The 23,340-nt window shown below is 40.6% G+C and overlaps 2 protein-coding genes across 2 annotated transcripts in view; both read right to left on the bottom strand.

The window, feature by feature from the left end:
• The window catches only part of CDC73 (cell division cycle 73), a 112,854-nt gene extending 91,679 nt beyond the window's left edge, over positions 1 to 21,175 (bottom strand). Inside the window, exons 1-7 of the mRNA XM_055724419.1 lie at positions 20,973 to 21,175; positions 15,421 to 15,526; positions 14,362 to 14,431; positions 13,286 to 13,348; positions 13,147 to 13,199; positions 11,271 to 11,359; positions 8,820 to 9,036 (exon numbers count right to left, since the gene is read on the bottom strand). Of these exons, the coding sequence (XP_055580394.1) occupies positions 8,820 to 9,036; positions 11,271 to 11,359; positions 13,147 to 13,199; positions 13,286 to 13,348; positions 14,362 to 14,431; positions 15,421 to 15,526; positions 20,973 to 21,103 (729 nt within the window). The 5' untranslated portion in view covers positions 21,104 to 21,175. The remainder of the gene's footprint in view (positions 1 to 8,819; positions 9,037 to 11,270; positions 11,360 to 13,146; positions 13,200 to 13,285; positions 13,349 to 14,361; positions 14,432 to 15,420; positions 15,527 to 20,972) is intronic.
• On the bottom strand, positions 14,942 to 15,353 carry LOC102055295 (ubiquitin-conjugating enzyme E2 D2-like). Its single transcript, XM_055724449.1, is given in 4 exon segments — positions 14,942 to 14,997; positions 15,000 to 15,175; positions 15,177 to 15,256; positions 15,348 to 15,353. Coding segments are annotated over 4 exon segments (318 nt in total).
• Positions 21,176 to 23,340: the final 2,165 nt, after the last annotated feature.

Below are 23,340 nucleotides of genomic sequence, written 5' to 3'. Positions count from 1 at the left end.
TCATATTCCAGGCAAAAAGCTCAGTTAAGTATTGCTAGTCTACTGCACTAAATTGAAAACATAGCTATTAGCCCCATGTATTTGTGGACTGTATTTTCAGTAAAAAGTTTCACTCCTCCCTTGTTCTGTATTATCTTCACTAAATTTTTTACAGCAAGAGTATTATATGACAGAAACCAGAAACATCTAACTTGAAATACCACAAAGGATAGTTCAGAAGAGCAGGAACACTGTAATATTCTGAAGATACAGCACAGCAGAAAATCGGCTCAAAAACCACCCTCAGACATAATCCAAGTTTATTTCTCCTATGAATGCAGCATATGGAAATACATTTCTTTAATAGCTATAGAAGCAGTGCTTAAGAATGGTGAGTTTACTTTATAGCTAACCTAAATTTTCTTTGAGGAAACGCAATGCTTCATTCTACAGATTTTTCTAACAAATTCAAGGTATCTATTTACCAAACAAGGTTCATTATTGCACAATAAAAATACAGTTTTTATAATCTGGCCCTTCTTTCCTTTAAGTGCTGTATTCAAAATGTCTGCACTAGTGCCTAGCAGTGATATACCGGTCTTCGCAGTTTTACTAAGCTAATATAGGATAAAGTGGAGTTTGGGAACTTAAGCTACACCACGCCATTACACCTGTGCACAGCCATTCTAAAATGATACGCTTGTTCCATTTGAAAGCTCTAATGACGATACTAGTTGCTATTAACCTGGCACACCTTCGCCTGTTCGATTTTGCTATTAAATTCACCACGATTATCAATTCCAGGAACATGGAACAATCCTGCCACCTAGAGCCCAGACATAAAAGTTGCCTTTACAATCCAATAATGTCTTTTCAAATATCCAGATTTTTACTCTCACCCCTTTCAGCTGTCAAAAGTGATTAAAATACTATATTATTCTTGCTATAAAATTACTTTAATGTATTTTCCAGTTACAAGATCATATAAAAGAATCTAATGAAATTGTGATTATAACTGTATTAATCCCTTTCAGAGGTGACTTCACTAGTAAGAATGCTCAAAATGTGTCAGAACAGAAACATGAGAACTGAAACTAACTGAAAAAGCCATTACTCACAGCATTTACTTCAAATATGTTAGTCACTGTTAAAAGGATCAACTGCACAAATAGAAGACATTAATTTTAAAAAATAAAATATGCAGATACTGTCTGCAGTGGTAATATTTTCCAGGTGGTAACAGAAAACTGAAGATACTGACCACCATAAAGATGAGATTCATTTGGAGAAGGAGAAAAATGAGAAGTCTCATTATTTAATACTTACGTGCAGGAATACATAAAACCACAAAGGAGTAACATTCTGAAAGAGTTCAGAGCAAAAGACTGTATTGGATAAATTTGCAATTGTGGGTTACATCCAAGATAAATGCCACATACCAGGAAAGCACTAATCCCTCCAGCTAGCTCAGCTATAAACTCTAATCATCTTACTCAGTCCTGGACTTCTCATCACCATGCACACAAACATACCCAGAAGGTGGGGGTTGGGGAGATAAAAAAAAAATAATCAAGATTATGGAATTTAATACATACAACTCACAATCATGCTCTACAAAATTAAGTTAGAGCAGAGTCCATTCCCTTCTGTATTAACGTCCTTTTTTTTATGGATACACAATACACTGTGCATCAAGCTTTTTTCTAAAATATAGCTAACTAGCACATTACAACAGGACTGCAACAACTGAACATTCCAAATCTGAAAAAGGAGGGTTTAAAAAAAAAACAAAAAAAACCAAAAAACCAAAAAATACCACAACAAAAGAACTTGTTTATTTAAACAAATTGCTTGTTACACAAAACAAGATTCCTGTGTTTTTAAAACAAAGTTTAAGGAAAATATGTGCTCAATAGCCTAGTCTAGGTCTTTCACATAAGAACAGAGAATATAAAAATATCAGGAGATAAAGGAGATAAGGAGAAAAAGCATTTTATTCAAATTCAGGCTTACTTCCTACTTTATTAGAAAGGAAAGAGAACAGTTTTTATATATGAAGAAGCCGTAATTCAGAATATTCTCTTAACTTTTTGGTAAATGTTAAACAGAGAAAAGATTAACTACTCAGATTGTGAGAGAATCAAATGGGTCGGTGTGCAGAAGTGAAGCAACAGCAATAAATAGGACCTTTGCTTCAAGATTTCCACCTAGAGCTAGCAAGTTACACGCACATAAAGAAACAATTGTATGTTGACAAAGGTTACGAAACTAGAGGGACCAAGTTTCACATAACTCTGATCCCATACCAAGTTGAACACTCTAAATAGCTTTTCTGTTCATTAACGGATACCTGCACAAGGAGCCCACAGCTGCTTATTCTTCAATTTTATACACAGCTAATTCCATTAGAAAAACGTTCACCTGAAATTCAAGTTTCTCACATTCAGCTTATGTGGTTCTGCTTCAGTGCTTTTCCCTGGAGAGTATCCAGACACACAATAACTGTACAGGTCACACTAGACTCCTAGTGCCTTGCAATGTTTTCAAAAGACTTACACAAGGCTCAAAGAAGACAGTAAAGAAAGGATTTACAGAGCTGTCGAAAAAGGCAGAGAAATCCAGAAAACCAGCAGCTGGACAAGTCCCAGGCAGTTGCTGCACACAGATACGTAAGTGTGTGTCTGTCTACGGGCCCATATGTGGCGGACATATAGCCACTGCTCCAGCTTCTTAGTCAAAGCAATTCAGAAAGGTTATGTGGTGTAGCACTCAAGATTTCCCATATGTTTGATAAGATGGACTGTGTTATTTCTCCTGTACATAGGGTTAGAGTCCACTTGAGAAAAGGTAACTCTAATATTCTCGCAACTGTAAGAAAATATGACCGAAGAGTGCTACCCAAAATTTGAAGTTTTAGCAATAACCTCTAGCATATCCCTACGTACTGGCTCTGGCTGAGACGGAGCCGATTCTCCCCACAGCAGCCCTCAGGGTGCTGTGCCTTGCGCTGGTAGCTAGAAGGGCGTTGGTATCACCCCAGTGTTTTGGCTGCTGCTGAGCAGTGCTCACACGGCATCAAGGCTGCCTCTCCAACTTTCCCTCTTCATCAGTAGGCTGAGGGTAGGCAACATCTTGGAAGGGGACATAGCAGGACAGCCAAGCCAAACTGACCAAAGGGATATTCCATACCGTATTACCTCCGCTCAGCAATAAACAGTAAGAGAAAGGAGAGGTGGGGCCATTTGTTATTACAAAGTGTACCTTCTGAAGCAACTGCTACAGGTACTGAAGCCCTACTTCTAGGGAAGCAGCTGGACATCACCTGCTAATAAGTTCAGAATAAATCTGTTTTCCTTTGCTTCTGCATGCAATCTCTGCTTTTGCTTTTATTATACTACCTTTACCTTGACCCACAAGTTTTTTTCTATCTTATTTTCTCCACTGCCAATCCTGCTGATGAGGGGAGTGCCAAAGCAGCTTGGTGGGCACCTGGCATCTAGCCAAGGTCAACCCACCACACTCTACAGAAGAAAGGATGAAAGATTTAAAAAAAAAAAAAAAACAAAACCACACAACACATCAGAAATACTCAGAGCTTACTATTCCTGTAAAAACACTGGTTCATTTCAAAAAGAAAATTCACAAGGCCAGTATTAATGCATTTCCAAGATTCCAGTTTTAACATTTCTTTACGCATAAAGCAGAGCATGTTCAACCCAGCCCACCCAGTTATCATGTATCTGGCTGCCTATCTAAGAAATACTTCTGAGCAATCAGATTAAAGATTAAAAAAAAAAAAAAAAATATCAAGTACATCAGCAGTCACCAACAAAATGCACCCTCCAAATACACCTGTGAATGCTGAAACTGCTGCTTAGGCTACTTTAATTTTTTCCTACAGGAAGAATTCAAGTGCCACAAACAGATTTACAGCAGAGATGGAACAAGGAGGCTTTTCTTTCAGAAAAGATTGAGCCTGCTACAGGAGATTATAAAAACCAAAGGGTTATTCAGGAAGGAAGGTAGAGGAAGGACATGAAAGGAAGAAATTCATTTCAGTTTAAACACTGTTGGGTTTTTTTCTATGTGTTCAAGGGTTTGTTTTACAAAACAGCCAGACATTTATCTAAAAACATGCACACAATAGAACTAAAACTTCTGCAAAACAGTAATTCAAAACTTAACACTTCACATGCTTATGATGGTAAATATTCTATGTATGGTTCAAAACTTCAGCTACCAGAGAGATATCCAGTTCCATATACCCAGGTTCTCTCAAAGACATTACAGAAGTAGTATTTTTGTATTTTCCCCTATGATTTGTAGTTTCTAAAGTGTCAATATTAACTCCAATGTATCTTCACCAGACAGTATCTCAAACTGATTTAACATATGTAAATATCTGACAAACTTAACCTGTTCTTCAGAAACAGGTTCCACGGGCAATGGCACAACTACATTACCAATGGCCCATTCATACCCTTCTAACATGATAGAAGTAAGCATCCAAAATTATTATGTCAGCTTCATACAAAAAAAGACCACCCAAAAAAACCTAGTAAGACACTGATGGTAGCAAGACACCTTATCCAAATATCAATATACAGATTAAATAATTTTCACTTTTTCTTCTTTAAACTTCCCACCCTACACCTGTACTGCCTCTCTTCTCCAGCATGTCCAGCTGGGCCAGGTCTGAAGATAGCAATTCCCTCACCCTGATTCTGTGTGTGTTTGTGAAGATTAAGAATGAGAACTGGACTGTGTGAAGCAAGGACAAACGGAAGAGATTAATTTTTTAAAACCCCCAACAACTGTGGCTGTTAAAAGAATGGTAAAAGAATTCAGAAATTAGTCAAATTTCAAAAGCAATAAAAGTGATTGATGCTAAATTTTCAGCTGTTTAGATTGGCAGTTGACTCACTGAAACAATGTTGTTTTGCATGCCTTTAGCCACACCTGAAATGAAATGGCTTTAAACAATATATCCTCTCAAGCAGTTCTAAAATTAAGCTACTATGAAAGAGAAAAAAAAAAAAGCCAAAACCCCACACGCAAAAAGTAAGACTGAACAGATGCAATTTGGCTCTGAAAAGTGGTTACTTAGAAGCATCACATTATTCATAAAATCTGTAAGATTACACTACAGACTTGGGGAAGGCCAACAGATACTTAAAACAGACAGTGCAGGATGACTCATCCACTAGCAATTAAATCAAACACTGTATTTCCAAAAGAAAGTAGAACTGCATAATAATCAGGAAGACTACTATGGAAAATTACCTCAACAAAAAGTTCTAACCAAAACAGAAAAATAAGCAAGCAGACAAATACAAATTCTAGAAATCTTAAGACAGAAGAGGACAGATGAACTCAAATGCCTGATTTTACAAGAAGTAGGAACCTCACGAAAATCAGTAAAAAAAAAAAAAAAAAAAAAAAAAAAAAAAAGACAGCCGGGGACTGCAAAACAGAGGGGATCATACAGATAAAGGACCTGTGTGATGCATTACAGAAAGCTCAGAGTCAAAGAAACTATGAACGACAACCAATGAATGATAGTAAATTAACGGTAACCTGCCCCAGATCATTAGAGCCTTAGGGATCCATTGCCAATATGAACAAGACAGTACAGAGATTTCCAAAGAAAACAGTAATTATGAGAGATTGCAGTTACTTTGTAAATTGGGTAAGTGTCAAGAAGGTAAGTGATGCAGCAATTAATTCTTTATCTATCATAATTGCTTCTCGGAGCAACCAGCCAAAGTAGTCTAAAAAGGAAAAGCATCTCTTCATTTAGTCCATAGTACCTAGCTTAAAGAAATAGCTGCTGAAGAATATTCTACAAAAGGAGTATCAGTGTACTTCAATTCAACATTGTTGTAAATCAAAAACACTCCCACAGGCAGGAAAAAAATCCACTACTATAATTTCAGTAAGGGGATCTACATAACAATGAAGATGCTATCAAAAGATAATTAAAAGCAGCATCTGAAAGGGCAGAATGCAAGTATTCATGAAAACCACTGAAGATGTTAAGAGAACACTATGTCACTGGAGACTTAAAAAAAAAATAATCCTGGAACAGTTCTATAAAGCAAAAAAAGGCTATTTGAAGTAAAAAGCAAACTTCAGTATCAGAAAATGTGTCCAAAAGGAGAAACAGTAAATACTCCATAAATATAGTCAAGATTACTGCCATCTGTGTAGCATTTTGACAAGTATCTTGCTGGACGAATCAGTACTCTTTTCAAACACATCAAAATCAGAGGAAACCTGCCGGAGAGCTGATAAGGATGACAGATTATTTCATTTTGCTGTGGCCTGATCTTCCTAGTGTTTTACTTTTAGAATCATAGAATCATTTCGGTTGGAAAAGGCCTTTAAGATCAAGTCCAACTGTTAACCCAGCACTGCCAAGCCCACCACTAAACCATGTCCCTGAGTACGACATTTGCATGCTTTTTAAACACCCCCAGGGATGGTGATTCCACTTCATCCCTGGGCAGCCTGTCCCAGTGCTCGCCCACCCCTTCTGTCAAGAAGTTTTTCCTAACACCCAATCTAAACCTCCCCTGTAACAAACTTGAGGCACTTTCCTCTTGTCCTGTCACTACTTACCTGAGGGAAAAGACCAATCCCCACCTCCCTCCAACCTCCTTTCAGGTAGCTGTAGAGAACAATAAGGTCCCTCCCTGAGCACCCCCTCCTCTCCAGGCTGAACTCCCCAGCTCCCCCAGCCGCTCCCCACCAGTCTGGTGCCCCAGCCCCACTACATCCCTCCTGCAGTGAGGGGCAAGTTTTGCACCTTAAGCTATCACTGCATCTTTGTTTACTACAGAGAACACTGGGAAGGCTCACGCACAGGAGTTTTTCTCTGTGTAAAAGAGAGCAAGGAACTGCCTCAGACAGTTTGGAAAGAAACAATGAAATTGAAGGTTTGGGGTGCTCACTGTGTTGCAATTCACCCAGGAGTTCTACACAAATTCAGACAGTAAATAGTCAGACGCTAGATGGTATGTAAACTACTGCTGAAGTCAATTTCAAACATTCAAAGAGGTTTCCGGAGACTGTAGATCTGTAGATAAATCTATACCAAGCAGATAATTCTTTTGATTAGCAATTCAAGTATCATGTAGTAAAGTCAAAACACCATTTCCAGAGGCGTATCATGCTTACCTGATCAAAATTCTTTAAATGATCAGGCAAGTAGATAAGGAATGATCTGCCTGAGAGAACATACCCAAGTTTCCTGATAACTTTTGAGGTAGTCTTCACTAAAGTTCATTAAAGAAACCAAACAAGCAAACAACAACAACAAAAAAACCCACACCACAAAAAGCAAACAAACAAACCCCCAACCAAAGAAACCTCCCAGTCAACCTACTAACAAACAAAAAACCCTGAGGTGTTCTGGGATAAGTCACAGCCCTGAGTAACAAGTGGTATTTCCCCCACCACCCCCATCTACTTACTCTCACTGATACTTGTACAAGAAAATAAACATTATCGTTCAATGATTCCTGCCCATACTATCAAGAACACTCCTGCAACCCTGCACAAACAGAAGTAAAGGCTTGCTATTATGCCTATTACATTCATCAGGCTAGTCAAAGCAACTGCGTGCTGGAATCCAAGAATAAACTTGATCTCTTGTTTCTTGTCTTTCTTCCCATGTCAGCTTTTGCTTAAAATCACCACCTCATCTTGCTATTATTACAAGGATACTACAATAAAACATTTAACTCTCTCCCTAGTATCTTTGCAAGTTTCCCTTGGAAGATACGTAAAGATATGAAAGCCATGAATGATTCACTAAAGGAGGAAAAGCTACCCAGATTCCTTCAGTACAAATATTTCCAGTGACAAAAATTTTAAAGGCTTTTACCAAATTATCAACTCTTCAGCAGCAAGATTGCTGCAAACCTCACCGACTCAAAGAAGCAATACTCACTCTGCATGTTGCATGCAGGTATGTGCCACATAGTAATTACCCCCTAACTCATGAATTAAATTCTACTACTCACGTGATGAGAACAGGCTATGAAAATGAGCACTAATCAGACAAATGAAAACTGGAACCTCATTTACTTCTAAACATTGTTTTCCTCTGACAGTACATAAAGAAGCAGTGAAGGCAACAGATTCAATTTGACAGTAACCTCAGGAAAACAGATATTCGCAACCTTTCAGAAATGGACTTGGCGCTACATTTCTCAAGGAAGCAGCAAGTAACACCGCAATAAAGAAAGCCTAACTGTCCAAAGAGAGCAAGATGTCATCTGTGCTTGCAACCATGGTCTGGATGGCACATAACCAAGTGCAGCTAAAGACATGGATTCAAGGAGCACAAAGGGACAAAAATATACAGAAAAGCCTCTTCTTGGTAACAATTTCTGGGTTTTTTTTTCATTTTAGCATTTTCTCTCTGCACTACTTTACTGTTTTCCACAGCTCAGCAGCATTTGGACTTTAAATGTAAACCTGTTGCTCGCTCTATCAGTTACTCCCCATTTTTGTACGTTTCAAATCAGCAGGTACTTTCGTACAGCCCTCCTAACTGTAGGGCTCAAGCCAGCTTTGTTTAAGAGGAATTAAGTGATTACTTGGTATCTTTTAAATGGCTGAAGCAAGTATTTTGAGATACATTTTAGGCTTACTGTAACAAAGTAAGAACAACCTCTTCTGTCACTGTACCAACAGCCTCCAAGCCTACCTTTACCTACAACCCTGAGCACAATCCCCCAAGTCATCTACAGTTAACAAGTCAGAGAGACAGGAAACAGAAAATGCAGTTTCTCATTTCGACCATGAAACCAGCTTGGTATCCAGAACATTACCTTGCCTGTGCTTTGTAAGATTGTAGTTCTTGTCCTCCATACTCTCTCCCTGCTGACAATATCTCTGGTTACATCCACTTCAGCATCAACAAAACTTCTCTGTTTAAGAGCAGTTATGTCATCATCCAGATCAGTTTTGATAGTGGATCTTTTCTTTGCCATGATTTTTGCTTTGATAGCAGCAATTTTTTCCACTGACATGGCTTCAGACAAGGACCTAAATAAGCAAAAGTAACAAAAGAGACCAAGTAATCGCACAAACAATTCTGAAAGAATTTGTGAACGAGTAACTTCATCCTGATTAGTGTTTATGGCTATGCTACAAATCATAAAATAGTCACCTTACATATACTTGAAGATTACATGAGCTTGGCATTGCTGTTTTGGGCATGAGAATCAAACTTCTGACAAAAGACTCCATCCCAGTATGAGCACAAAAAACATCAAAAAATCCCAGCTATAACAAGCAGAAGTAAAGATCGCAGATGTGAAACATCGGGACACTTCCATTTACAACATCATCCAAATTGCAGCTCCCTGTTATTTCTCATGGATTACAACTTTGTGTCCAGTCAATCGATCCCTGGCTGCTCTGAGGCTTTCAAAGCATTAATCTAAATTTCAGCTGAGGTGCTGTTATGAGGACCTGGCCAGTTGGAAGATGCATTACCTTTGCAGAGCATGTAGGCCAAACAAACAACAGATGGTAGTAACTTTGTCCACATTAATCTGTGTTTGAGATAGCCCAGTTCAGTCCAAGAGTGCAACATCTTTATCTGTTTGCTTTTAATTGCAAACACAGAATTTGGTTGCCAAACAGTGAGCCCTATTGTTTTGCAGGTGAGCTGAAGAAAAAAAATAAAAAAGGACTGAATTGCACAGTCCTAACTGTACATACTCAATTCAACTTTACATGATTTTTTTGTTTAAGATTACACTGAAAAATTAATACAATGAGTACCAGTTGTGAAGTATTCTCCTTTAACAACTAAGCTACTGGAAAGGGAGCTTCTTTTATGTTGCTGTTGAACAAAGTAACAACAGTGACAAGCACTGAGTTCCTACTCACTGCCTGTAAATGTTATTTGCACTGTTTTTTAAAAAAGCAGTCTTTCACATTCAACATAAAAAAAAAAATCCATAAATACACAACACAAAGTCATTCCGAATAACACTCAGTAATCCCCACTGCATCGTCTCACAACTCCAAAATGAAATTGTGATACACTCAAGCTAGTATCCAGATTATTAGTTTATACAAAACAATGTGCATACTCTGATTTTTTTGATCCTTAGACTGTCTCATTTTAAGTCAGGTCTCAATCTTTTTTTTTCCCTATAGTTTCCTTTTAAGTACACCTACACAAGAGGCAGAGAGAAAGAAGTCATTCAAAATACGTATTTTTCATGTGGTTAGGGTAATTATGGATTCTACAAATGCCTAAACTCTGCTATATTAATCGTTGACAGGCTGTTACATTTAATCCCAGTAAAGGACAGACAAGCATTCATAGTATTGTTTACACTCAAGAGATAAATGTCTCAAGAACGCAGTCAATCAAGTGAAACTACTTATCTGCAAAATCCAGTGCAGACAATTCATACCCCTACACCTTAACTGCAGGAAGCATGACTCCCATTTCACATTATGGGAGCTGACACTCTAAAGAAATTAAGAAGCTACCTTTACTTTCATACTTCTGAACTCCGGTGTTTGAAAATGAGCTCTTAAGAGTCTGATACTGTACTAAGCCCGAGATCCTTAGCATCAACAAGATGTTGGAAGAATTTCATTTCCTCTCTGCTTGGCATTGGGAAGATATGTTGCAAAACTCAAAATCAGCTGTCATCCCATGCAAAGTTCTGGATGGATACAACGGAAGAGGAAAGGTGATGGGCGAGTTTTTAAGCACCTGAACACAGATTACTACTTACGGCAATGACAGTGCGTTATTCTCTGGTGCTTACTGCCTCTTCGGAGGCAGGCAGCTCACCTCTGTGGAGTCAGAGGCTGTGTTACCCTTTGATCTACTCCCACAATGTTCTCCTCCTTTTGCATACAAGATGTTCCTCAATACAAGATATTTTTTTCTGGAATAGAGATAATCAGCTCCCCCTTGCAGTTCTGCTCATTGTATCTGACTGCTTTAAATAAACATCATGGCAAAAGAAAGCAAAAATGGCAGACTTGGTAGGAGGAAGAGACAACTGTCTGCTCATTTCCGAAAACAAACCAAATCTCACGCAGTGACAGCTGACCTTCCACTCAAGAACAGGAGTCTGATTAGGCATGACGTTCTGCCTCCTCAGACATTACTACTGATAGCACCTAAGGGAGAGAGACTTCCACTGAGAGCTGTTGGACAGAAGTAAAACTGGCTGCCTTGAATAGCAAAATAATACTTATCATTCCTTTAATTCAGCATTACCCATAAGAATAATTATTCCTACCTGATCTGCTCTGTTTGCACGATACCTTCTTTATGTCCTTCCAACCGAGCTGCCAACCGCTCCTTGTCAAGACGCACGCACTCTTCATCCTAGCAGTAACAGTAATGTTTAACTGTAACATTTAGTATTTTGTGCATTCTCTTTATAAAAATAAATACAACTAGAATTAAAGCCATGCAGATTTTTTTTCTTTTTTAATACATTCGGAAGGACAATCTACATTTCCAATTAGTTTTGATCTATGCACTAGCACTAACTGTACAACTATTGGAAATTTCCTCTCAAGAGCCACAAAGTATAATTAGAAAAATTAAAAGGAAACTAGCAATCCCTCATAAAGAGCCTTGCTCAGAGAACAACTGAGAACAACAGAAAAATCAGAAAACTTACAGCTGGCAAAGAATGCACACATTCAGGTATGTCAATACATATACACACATACATATTCACAGGTAAATTTGTTGGACACTCAGATTTGCCAGATATTTATTTAATCAGTGACATTTTTAAAGAAGAAAAAAAGCTCAGAACTTTTATCTTGACACAAAACTTTTATAAATGGCATTCCTAGTGAATATATTAAAAAAAAAAAAAAAGTCCTGAGTAAGGAAGCATCTAGTAACTCATACCATGTTTGAGACAGACATGTAATTTGAGAAAGCAGCAGAGAGATGTAATTTTATGCCATCTTCTCAGGTTCTGGTACTGCTGCTACCACTTGTGTTTGATCAGTCTTATTCCCCCGCAAAACTTAAATCAGCTTCAAGCCTATCCTATCACTAGAAGTCTGTTCGGAAAGGCTGAAGCACAGCAAAACCATGCCCATGTATCAAGAGAGACCTGGAAGCCCTACACGGAGATGGTCTCCACATAACTTAAGAGATTTTACAGACTCTGAGCTACCGGAGCAGCAAAGAAACAAAAAAGAAGACAGCCATAAGCTCATTAGGCTCATATGCAAAATTCTTGATTCTCCAGATTACGATAGTGAAGATCTACAGTTTCAAACATACTGGCATCACAACCACATAGGGTAATGTAGAACAAAAATCTATAGATCACCAAAAGGTCATCTCGCAGCAGTCATCTGCTCATGTGCCATTAAGAACACATAAAGGTTTTTTGTTCTTATGCAGTTATAACTAAGCACAAACATGTTGAAATCCAACTTTTTAATAAAGGAATTTATGTATTTTGATAACCCTTCTAAGAAGAAATCTAAAGCCTTAGTACTCTGAGGCTATCTATACAGCCAGATTTATAATACCTCACAGAGGAGACAACTGGATGAACATAGTTTAAAAAAAATATATCAGGAAAAACAGTAAGTCAGTTTTTAAAACTAAAGTAATACAATGTGTGCAATAACTAGACACATTGCTTCTGTTCAAGAGGCACTTGTGAAAATACACTTACATTAATTGATTAAGACAGAGCTTCAGATGATAGTAATCACTGGGAGTTTCATATACTGCTATAAAGGGACTAAAACAGTAGGTAAACCAAAAAAGTATCCATCGATGGGGATAAGACTGGCATTTAAGTTTAATGCCAACTCATGGATGGCAAATAACTGTAACAAGTCATTAAACAGCACTTTTATTCCAATGCCCTAGCTCTTAGCAGACAATTATAATACAACAGGTACTTACAGATATGTGGTCAAGCTTTCCCCTTTCATACTACAACACGTATCTAGCAACTACAATTCCAAGTCTAAATCACAGGCTTCAAATTTAACTCCTTCCAGTTTGTGTTCACACTAACACAAGTGCTGTGTGGACCCAGAGGACAGGTACCGAACTGAACTGCTACAAAAACAGATATATACTGTAATTTACCACCACCCCCATTTTGTATTGATGACAGTCATTACCTCTATTCTTGGTTTCTTTGCTTCTGCTAATATTTCATCTGCTGCTCTTTTAACTACAAGAAAAAAAGGACATTAAAAATGCAAGATTGTAGTAGAATTTCATAAAATAAACCTCAGTTATTTTTTAGTTAAACCGTACCTTGAGTGGACCGTTGAAGGCCAATTTCAAGTGGAGCGCTTCTGTCTATGCTTGAGGAGGTTGCTGTAATCAAACACAACATTTCATTTAAGTACGAAAGATTTGAAAAAGTATTTAAATATGAAAGGAAGGAGGACAACAGACAAATTGCAAGAATGGAAATTCTAACTAGATATTAGGTAGCAAAGACAGTGTCAAACACTGTAACTGCAGATATTCAGAGCCTGATTGAATATGAAGTTAGATCAGGTTGCAGTCAGGGTCATTTTGGCCCTTCTTTGAAAAGAAGACTGAACCAGATAACCTCCTGAAGTCCCTTCCAATATAAATTAGTCAGTGATTCTATGTATACATAAAAGAAAACAGAGTCAAAGATAATTTCTTTATAACCTGGAATCAAGATCTATTAATTTGTCTAGTTTTTTGGAATAAAGACAACCTCCTGGTTGTTTAAAATACATACCTAAAAAATGGTTTACTGCTCATATTACAGAAATAATCTCATGTTCCAGTATTCTTAAAATTCTAAGACCGCCTACAAAACAGAGTAACTTACAAAAAGTAAGCCATAATTATCTTTCAGAGAAACCTCTTTTCTCTGACTATTGTTAAAAAATTTTAAAATGATGGAATACTAGGCAAATCTGCCAGGCTGACAAAGCAGTGGTTTGAAATATTTTACTGAAGATTTTAACCCACACACTTATTACATCAAGATCAATGCACTACCGAAAGTTTCCCACAGTCTAGAGAAGAAAAAAATACCAGTCTAAGCATTCTAACACATAACTATTGACCAAAAGCTGTTACACACAATAAACAATAATAAAAAAGTAGCTCACTTCTAAACATGCATGTAGGAATGCAGCTGCTAAATGCAATAAAAATAATGAAGTTCACAACAACAACAAAAAAATAAAATAAATACTAACTTCATTTGAGAAGTCTGAACACATTCAGTTAAGCTGCAAATTGACCACCATTAACCATCCTTCCCCTCCTACCCCTCATTTGTGCCATAAATATGAAGCAACAGAGTGCACTAAGTGTCTAAATTAAAAAAAAGCATCACTCACATGTTTCTCCATTTAAGTATGCAAGCAAGTCTTTCCTATCAGGTCTTCTTACCACAGGAATGTTTTCAGTCTGAAAAAACAGCAAACTTGACATTAAACCATTATTCCCCCAGAAAGTCTCTTGCTCAACATTTTCCACTTTTATTGAAAACTACTCAATTCACACAAATACAGCAACACATGTCCTGCCTCCCAAGAAAGCATAACCATCAAGCTTAAAAATGCAATTACTTCCTAGAGATTGTTCAGCTACACAAAACAAAACATGTTTTCTGCAATAAAACTGAAAGAGAGGACAGTCATTTTCCTCCATCACATCAAAACTTGCAAAATAAGATTAAGAACCACCTTTTAACATATGTGCTTCTCTGCCAGGAGTCAGTGCTGGTACACAAATCTAGTATTTCAATTTTGTTGTTCCAATTATGTATAACACGCAGCACTGCTATATCAGGTAACCGTGTGGCATGGAGGAAGATGAAGCACAGGCTCATAAAAAGCAGTCAAATGGAAATCAAAAACACACTCTTTCAGAGTTTCCCTATCTTTATTTGTAGAGCTTATTCAATACATTCTTTAATTAGATTACATACTTCTGATTCTGCTGCAAAGCTACCCTGCTGTATTTTTCTCTGTTTTGTAGCTGCTTGCAATCTCAGCCACTAAAGGATCATCGAGATTGGGATCACACAGAGAACAGATGGACAAAAATACTTTTGAAATAGTGCTGGAGACAACTGTGACTGTAGTGTCAAAAAAACCGCTGCCATTACTGTTAATATTTGGGTGACAGACTCTTCCTCTAAATGCAACCTGGTGGTTTGAAGGGATAATCTGTTAAGAAGTGAATTGTCAAGAAAAATATTCCACCTTGATAGGGACTGTCATTTGATGTCTATGTAGGCATGTTCCTTTTCAAACACACACGCACTTTGTTGTGTATCTTTTCTCCTTTCCCCAGCCAAATTCATACACTGAAATGTTACTATCATTCCCTGAAAATAACTAAGTACTTATTACTTAACACAAACAAAACAAAATAAAATATGGTCTACTTACTGCAGCACGGCGGACATAGACAGGATGCGAAAGGTGCACATTATTGAGCAGGAACAAGATAGAATCCAAAGTGTAGTATTCCCTGGGCTGGCCCTCTTTCCCTGTCCTGTAAAATCATGAAAGAAAGATTTTAACATTTAACATCTCCGTCTCTGTCTCATGCACACACTTTTGTAGCAAAGTTCTCTTTTCTCTCCAGATGAGAGTTCAAAAAGCAAGCAGTAATATTATTATCAGGCTATTGCCAAACTAGTGAACTATCAGTTGTGTTAACAAATATGAGAGAGGGATATTTATTCTTCCAGCCTCTTTACTGAACAAGTTATAAAAACTGTCCAAAATAAGAGCTGGAAGGGTTGTAAAATATACAAGCAGCAAGACTCGGGAAACTTTAAGAACACATTCTCCCATATCTCAAACATTTATTCTGATTATCAAAGGAAAAGTCCACCTTATCTGGGACAGCTAGAGGAACGTAACTGAAATGCAACTGAAAAAAAGAGGTATTATGATGTACTCTTCAGGTATAATGGGACAGAATTTTCACCACTAGAGAAGGCACAGTAAAGAATTTGGAATACATAAATTCCATGAAGTCTAGAGAGTAAAAAGTTCAAAATGGTACCAAAAGGTCAAGATAAGGAGCGAGCAGAAAGTAATTGCACACAGAACTAGCAAAACCAAAGTGGACTACAAAATCACAATGGGAATACTCAAGTCAGATCACTTCAGAGCAACACGACAGCATCAAGTTACACCTCAACTTCAAAACAACCTGTTTGAAGAAGATGCCTTTTAAGTCTAAAAAGGAATGTGCTCTGTGTAAGAATTGAAAAAAAGAGAACCACTAACAAAAAACAAGGCCCAACAAAACCCAGTGTTTTAGCTTGGTTCCACGTGCTTCGAACTTGATTCCCCCCTCACACAGGTCCACACCTTCATGCTGTCACCAGACAATTCTGTAGAGGAAGCAATGCCTGTTCCAGTTTCAAAACAAAGCCTGCTCCCCAAATACTTCATCCTCTCTGAGAAACTGACCTTTCCATCAGTTTCACAGCCCTCAGCGGGACCAGGAAATCAAGGAGACCAGGGATTCCACGGCGCAGGCTTGGGACCTGCCAGACCCAGCTCCAAGCAGGACAGGGCTCCTCCACACTGCCCAGCTCCCATCCCCAATCAGCCAGCTCACCTCAAAGCCTGAGGAAGATGACCCACCAAACAACCAGGCCAAAACTGTAAAACTTAAGACTGGCACAGAATTCTAATGAAACCAGAGAAGGAAGAAAGACTTCCACTAAAACCATAAGAAGGAGTTTTCCTTCCAAGTGCAGCAGCTTTACTAATGGGTTACCATCAGTATCGAAACACACATCACAAAAGTGCCAACCACACTGGGGGAAGGGAGAGGAAATAATAAAAAAAAACCACTTTCTTGACCCTAAAAGAGCTACACAAACAGCAACTAAACACAACAGCAGTATGTCTGTTTTCTCCATACTGCAGATATAAAGCCAGTACCGCTTTTTGTGCAATTACTTTCCTAAATTTATCTAGATTTAAAGTGTCCAGTAATCTGTTCAGAACTCATCACTAGCAGTAAGGCTGAAAACATTACTTTCACAATGATGCCTAAGAAAACCAATACACGAATAACATGCAGAGAAAAGAGGTTGAAAATACAGTGAGAAGAGGAAAAAGAATCTTTCTATCCCCATTCCTTCCTTCCGAAAACTTAGCCTGCATGATCTGCAGGTGCACATGACATTTTGTTGCTGAAGAGAAAAGGTAAGACACATAGTATCTGTCAACTGCTAAAAAGCCAAAAGCTGGTTTCACCATTAGGGCCAACAGAACTGGATTCCTCAGCAAAGAAGTGTTAGCCCACTTCACTGTTTCGCTGCCAGGATCTAAACATATTCAGAGCACTGGTAGAAACAAAAGCTTCCTCGGTATAGACTTGGCTCTGAAGTCTATGTCACATGATACAGTTGCCACTTCATTTTAAAACAAACATTTTAGATTACCTCACTTCAGAATAACTCATTATTTCTTTGAAGTGCGCCATACCCATTGAACATTGCATAAAAAGTCCAGGTCGTCATCTACTCAGGTTTTTAGCAATATTTAGCAATAAATTGCATCATTTGGAAAACAAGTACTGAAGGGTTATTTATTAATTTGAAAATACAGTATTATACAGCCACAGGCACTGCCAAAGCTCGGCAGGGCACAGCTGGTACTTCATCACTTAAAACCACACACACAAGAAATCCCCATGCTCATTATGGGTCTAAGAAGATGTTTTATTAGGGGGGGCGAGATATTGCACTTTAAAGGGACAGTATCAGACAGACAACCAGCTGTACGCAAGGAGAAAATCTAAGTCTAAACTGACATTTCAGCACCAGTTTGTATTCCTTCCAGGTTTTCCAGACAGAAAGAACCTTCTCAGAGAACCAAAAGCAAGCTGATCTGAAGGTAGCTCACTTCATTCAATTTACAAACATTCCAAGTAGAAAAAAATCAAAATCTTAAGATTCAACCTTAAAAAGTCCAGTACTTGTATTTTTTCTGTAATGTTTATTAAAAAAATATATCACTTATGAAAAAAACCACAAACCTATAGCTTAAAAAAATTTACATAATGCAAGAGAGAAAGTTCCACCTGCTTGCTTTTAACACCAGAAATTTGTTTCCTGCTCATCCATTCACCCTCAAACTGTGGGTGCCAGGAGTTTATTCATTTTTAACTGCTTTATTTTCTCTTTCATGTTTCAAAGCATGAAATTTTACAGAGGTACTAAAGGCCTGTGTCTCATCCACAAAAGAAAGCAGTAATCTTTATAAATACAAGACTAGGCATGCAGAGTATCACACAAATTACAATACCCATGACCAGCTGCTCACTGTTTAAAAACTTCTCAGCTGTGCATACAAACCCTCTGCTGGGTAAACAAAGCAAGTTAGTTTCTCTGTTAGATTGGTTCCTTCCTTTGGTTTAGAAATAGATTCTACAATCACTCTTAAGGGGCCACAGATCAGCCCTTAGCTCAAAGCACACAAAACAATCTTAGACAATCTAGCCTTCCTCATGTGCCAGCAGGGGTATTCATATAATTATTATCTGGAAACTAACCTGGATCAAAATTAATTTCTGCTTTCCCCACCCCGGGTTACTTTTAACTTGGCTTAGTTCCTCAGACCGATTCATTGTTTGGCTGACACTTGTGCTAGCACAGAGAGAAGGCAGTGCAGGGCAGCGCTGCCAACTTCTGCCAGCCTGGCTGCTCAAGGAGCCACAGTGTTAAATGTCTAGTGGGACTACTTCTAATTCTAGCAGGGACAGAATGCCACCACGGCTGCTCAGACTTGCATTACTCTCTCCAGACTGGCAGCAGAGATGCAGTTACAGCAACCGTGCTGTGGACATCTAAAACAAAAGTCAAGATTTGCTTCACGAAAAACTAAGCCACTAACAACTGCTCAGTGCAAGCACAGTTTGGATCCTGCAAAGTGACCTGAATAAAAAAGTTTTCGAATCTTAAGTTTTAAAAATTGTTTCTCAAAGTCCCTACATAAGTCTGGCAATTACTTAAATTAACAGATCCTAAACTGTGGTGCCAAAGCTACTGGCCTTGGCTTGCAGAACTGGTCTCATTTTTACAGTGTCTTCAATGTAAAGACTAGACATCTATAACTCCACCAGGGTTCACAAGAAATGTTGTGAACTGACAGCAGTCTGATGCTGCAAAAAGTTCAGAAGCCACTGGTCTAAACCAAGATTTACTAACTTCAAACCAACCAACCCACACCCTCCAAATCCTACAACACGTTTACCACAAGGATTGAGGACACAATCAGCCATTACAAGGTTACTGCTGCTGTTCTGTCTAGCGTCTTCTGTTCACACAGCTCCTTCTTGACAATGAAGATAAAGCTGCCTGAATGTACATAATGAAGTTTTCATCTCCAGCTGCTGTCTTTTTGTCTTTTGTTCACAATTTCTAGGCCTAATTCAAGGTCTCTGAGGCAGTAGCAGAGTTAGGGTGGCATCTCAGTTTCTCTGTTCCCTACAGAAGAGCAATGAAAACTGTGTCTACTTAACGGTTACTTGTTACTGCTCGAGAAAAGAAACTTGTAGCAAGGAAACCACTGCAATTCTCTATGCAGTTGCTCAGCAAAAATAGAACTAAGAATTTTCAAGAACTTCAGAACTTAACTGTCTATCCAAGTATTTTCCTTCCGCTTCAGTCTAGCCACCAGTATCCCCCACTTCTGCCAGGCAGAGCCAATACATCCCAAATCAGTTTCTGAAAGCTTAGAATAGGTAATGAAATAGCATATTTCTAGTTTTAAAAAGAGTGCAAAGTAAAGCCAGTTAAAAAAAAAAATCTGTCTACAAGTTCACAAACACAGGTTTCTTTCCTTTCTCTCTCAAACTAGAAATAAGGACATTGGATCAATACTAATATTCATGTCATAACTATAAAAGCTTTTAAAAAAAAAAAAGCCATCCCTGGTCATAGACTGAACTATAAGGGGGTTTCTGGCAAACCTGCTGGTTCTCCTGTTTTTCCATCCAGCTTCACAGGATAACGTACTGGCTTTGATCAGTTCCTGAAACGTTCTCTATCTGATACTTAACAATAAGCAATTTTCTTCTCTTGGATTTAAAAGAGATTCATTGAAATCCTTCTAGTCAGGACATTAAAAGCAAGCAGCTCCTAAACTCAGATGAAAGAACTCCCTTGTGTCACAAGCAATACACACTGTACCAGAAAAATCAACAGGTACAAAACCTCATTTTCTGAAGGTTTTCTGAAAATAAGCACTGCACCTTTTTTAAAAAATCTTTCACGCAACAGGAACGCTATCCCTGCTTGTTTACAGCAATAAGGACAACTCGGCGGCTGCCAGCTCTCGGGCCGGGAGCGGGCTGAGGGGCCCGGCACAGGTGCGCACGGCCCCGGATCGCCACAGCGGGACGCCGCTGCGGGCCTCGCTGGCTTCCCCGCAGCCGGACAAAGCTCCCGGGGCAGAGCAGCAGCCCGGCTGAAGGCAGGCACTAAGTACGTGCCGCCCGTTTTCGCCCAACCCCCCGAAAAACTTGGAGGCGCCGCCTGCCGCCATCTCCCCGCCGCAGCCCGCACAGCCGCCCCGCCGCCTCCCCTCGGGCCGCAACGACAGGCCTCGTCCCGGCCCCGTGGTTCCGCCGGCCCAGGGCAGGGCCGCCGGCCGGGCTCCGGGGGCCTTCCCGGAGGAGCCGCCAGCCCTTCGTGCCCGGCCGGGAGCGCAGAGGAGGCAGGCCCGGCCCGAGGCGAGCCCGCCCGGACAGCCGCTCCGCCGGGACCCAGCGCCGGGGCGGAGAGGCGGCGGCCGGCGCCGCCGAGGGGCCCTGCGGGAGGCGGCGGCCAGGCCGGGCCTCGCTCCCCGCAGCGGGGCGCCGGGGCCCCCCGGGCGCTCCCCCGCAACTTCGGGGCAACTTCTCCCCGCGCCCCCCCGGCCGTCCCCTCCCCCGGCCGGCGGCCGCCCGCCCCGGCCCCGCCGCTTACCCCCAGATGACATAGTTGGTCTTGACGTTCTTGGGCCAGGAGAACTCGCCGAAAATCACCTCGTCGCCCTTCACCACGATCTCCTTCTTCTGCGTGTTGTACTGCCGCAGCACGCTCAGCACGTCCGCCATCTTCGCTCCGGAGCCGCCGGCCGCCGCCGCTCCGCTCCGGCCCCTCCGCCAGCCGCGCCAGGACCCCGCCGCCAGGCCCCGGGCTGCCCGTCGCGAACGCCTGAGCGCCGCCACCCGCGCCACCGCCTACAGGGGGCGACGCCGAACCCGTCGCCATGGCGCCGCGCGGCCCCGCCCTCCGGCCGCCAGCTCCCGCGGCGCGCGGCGGCCCTCAGCGCCCCGGGGCGGCTCGGCCTGGCGATGGGCCCCGTCCCGCTGCCCACCGGCCGGGCCCGGCTGTGGCCGGCGCAGGAGGTGCCGCGTCCCGGCTGAGGGGCTTTTCACCGGGGCCGCCGGAGCCCCCTCCCGCCCGTAGCAGCACGGGGCAAGGGCTCCCCAAAGAGCCCCGCACGCTGTGCAGTGGGAAGAAAATCTGCTGGGGCCTGGCTGTGAATGGGGAAAAGGAGAAAAAAAAAAAGGCCTGAAAAACCAAACACAAAAATCTCTGCTTCATCAATCACAAAGATGCGGTTTGATTTTGAGAAGAATCAGCCGTCAAAATCGGCGGCAGCACAAGTAACTGGGAAGGGTTCCTTGGTTCCGCAGCTGGAGCAGCAGCAGCAGCGGGGCCGGGGCGCAGGCCGCACCGCCCGGCCTCACCGCGCTCTCCCGCTGTCCCGGGTCAAGCCCTGCTGCTCCAGCACACAAACAGTGCAGGCGAAGCGCTTGCCCGCTGAACCCTGCTGGCATCCCCCGTGGAACACCAGTTCGTGCGATTTCAGGCCTGGCAGAAAGCCCTCACGATGGCTCGTTCTAATCTTTGGTGCTCAAAGTTGTCTTAACGCTTTTCAAGGCTGGCAGAAAATGCCATCCCATTTTAAATCTGCAACAGGCAAAATCGCACCATTTTTCTTCCCATATGTAGCACATACTGAGACCAACAACACAGATTAAAAGCCAACAGTTTATACAATCTCCTGTTGTGAGATGTTGGTGGTACCACCATTCATGTCAGAGCTACGCAGCACGCTGAGTATCGCAGGTATATTTATAACATTTCACATATAGTGTCAAAATAGTCTAAATACACAAACATACTACAACACATGACATATACCAATCACTCACAGTATTTATTTTTCAATTGCTATTATTCGTTAGGAGACGAAACCATAATGAATTAACAGAATACTATTTGCCAGGCTGGAGCTGGAACAACTGCTGGACCTACAGCTGATAAAAAATTGAAGCAGAACTTGAAACGCTTCCAATGGGCCAAGAGCTGGTTTTACACCTCATCCAAAAAACCCTGCTACATCACCTAAACCAACGTTGCCCCTTGGGCAACACATCCCATACATCTGCAAGAATACGAATGATACTTTCTTCAGCAAGTTACAAAGTAACATTATGTTACAAGACACAGAAAAAATTCATTTTAAGCTGTGCTGTGGTGTGTGCTCAGTAAGCAGCAAATGAAGCAGCACGTCATCAGATGCAACAGGGTTTATTTTCATGTTTCAAGAAAATGTTGCAGCTTGGGCTTGCTTTTTTCAGTTAAGGATGCCCTCATTATAAGTTCCTATTGCGAGTTTACAAAATATTTCCCACAGATTGGCTTTGGGGAACACAGTGAGATTATTAACCATTATTTTTATCACCAGATCAGGACTTGATAAGAGATGTCAGAGCAACAATTTTCACATGGCATTAGGTACTGTTTTCAGTGTTGTTCATCAGTTTTGTCACCGATTAGGCTGGAAAATCATTACCTGAAATGAGAAAGCATGTTACCATTCAGTAAAATTAAAGTATATCGCATAGGTGCAATCTTTCGATTGCATTTTATGACAGGTTTACACAGAGCTGTAGTCTGACAGGTTATACCGATGATTTGTCTGACATGAAAAACAAATTGTAAAACAAGGTTTGGCAATTTTACATCGTAGGTAACTCCATTAAGATTAATAACATCAGGAAAGATTGTTCAAGTCTTATAATGCAGGAGGAGCGAGACATTCTGTGTCTGAATACACCATGTTCATTTTTATACGCACATGAACAAGACCAAGTCAGTACGCGTTAGCTGATTTCCCCGCACTGTTTTCTAAACCTTGGAACTGGCTACAGAGCAGTGATCCAGGGCACCGCTCCGCACCCCTGCCCAGCAAAGAGGGGCAGAGAGGGTTCTGCAGTGCTGAAACTGCCATCTAGGTCCCCACCGGGAGACTGGGAGGTTATCGAGCAGCTACGCTGGG

This window comes from Falco cherrug, chromosome 12 (assembly GCF_023634085.1).
Source record: "Falco cherrug isolate bFalChe1 chromosome 12, bFalChe1.pri, whole genome shotgun sequence".
Classification (NCBI taxonomy): domain Eukaryota; kingdom Metazoa; phylum Chordata; class Aves; order Falconiformes; family Falconidae; genus Falco; species Falco cherrug.
Note: the sequence above shows the minus strand (reverse complement) of the source record. Positions and strands in the feature narration are given on the sequence as shown.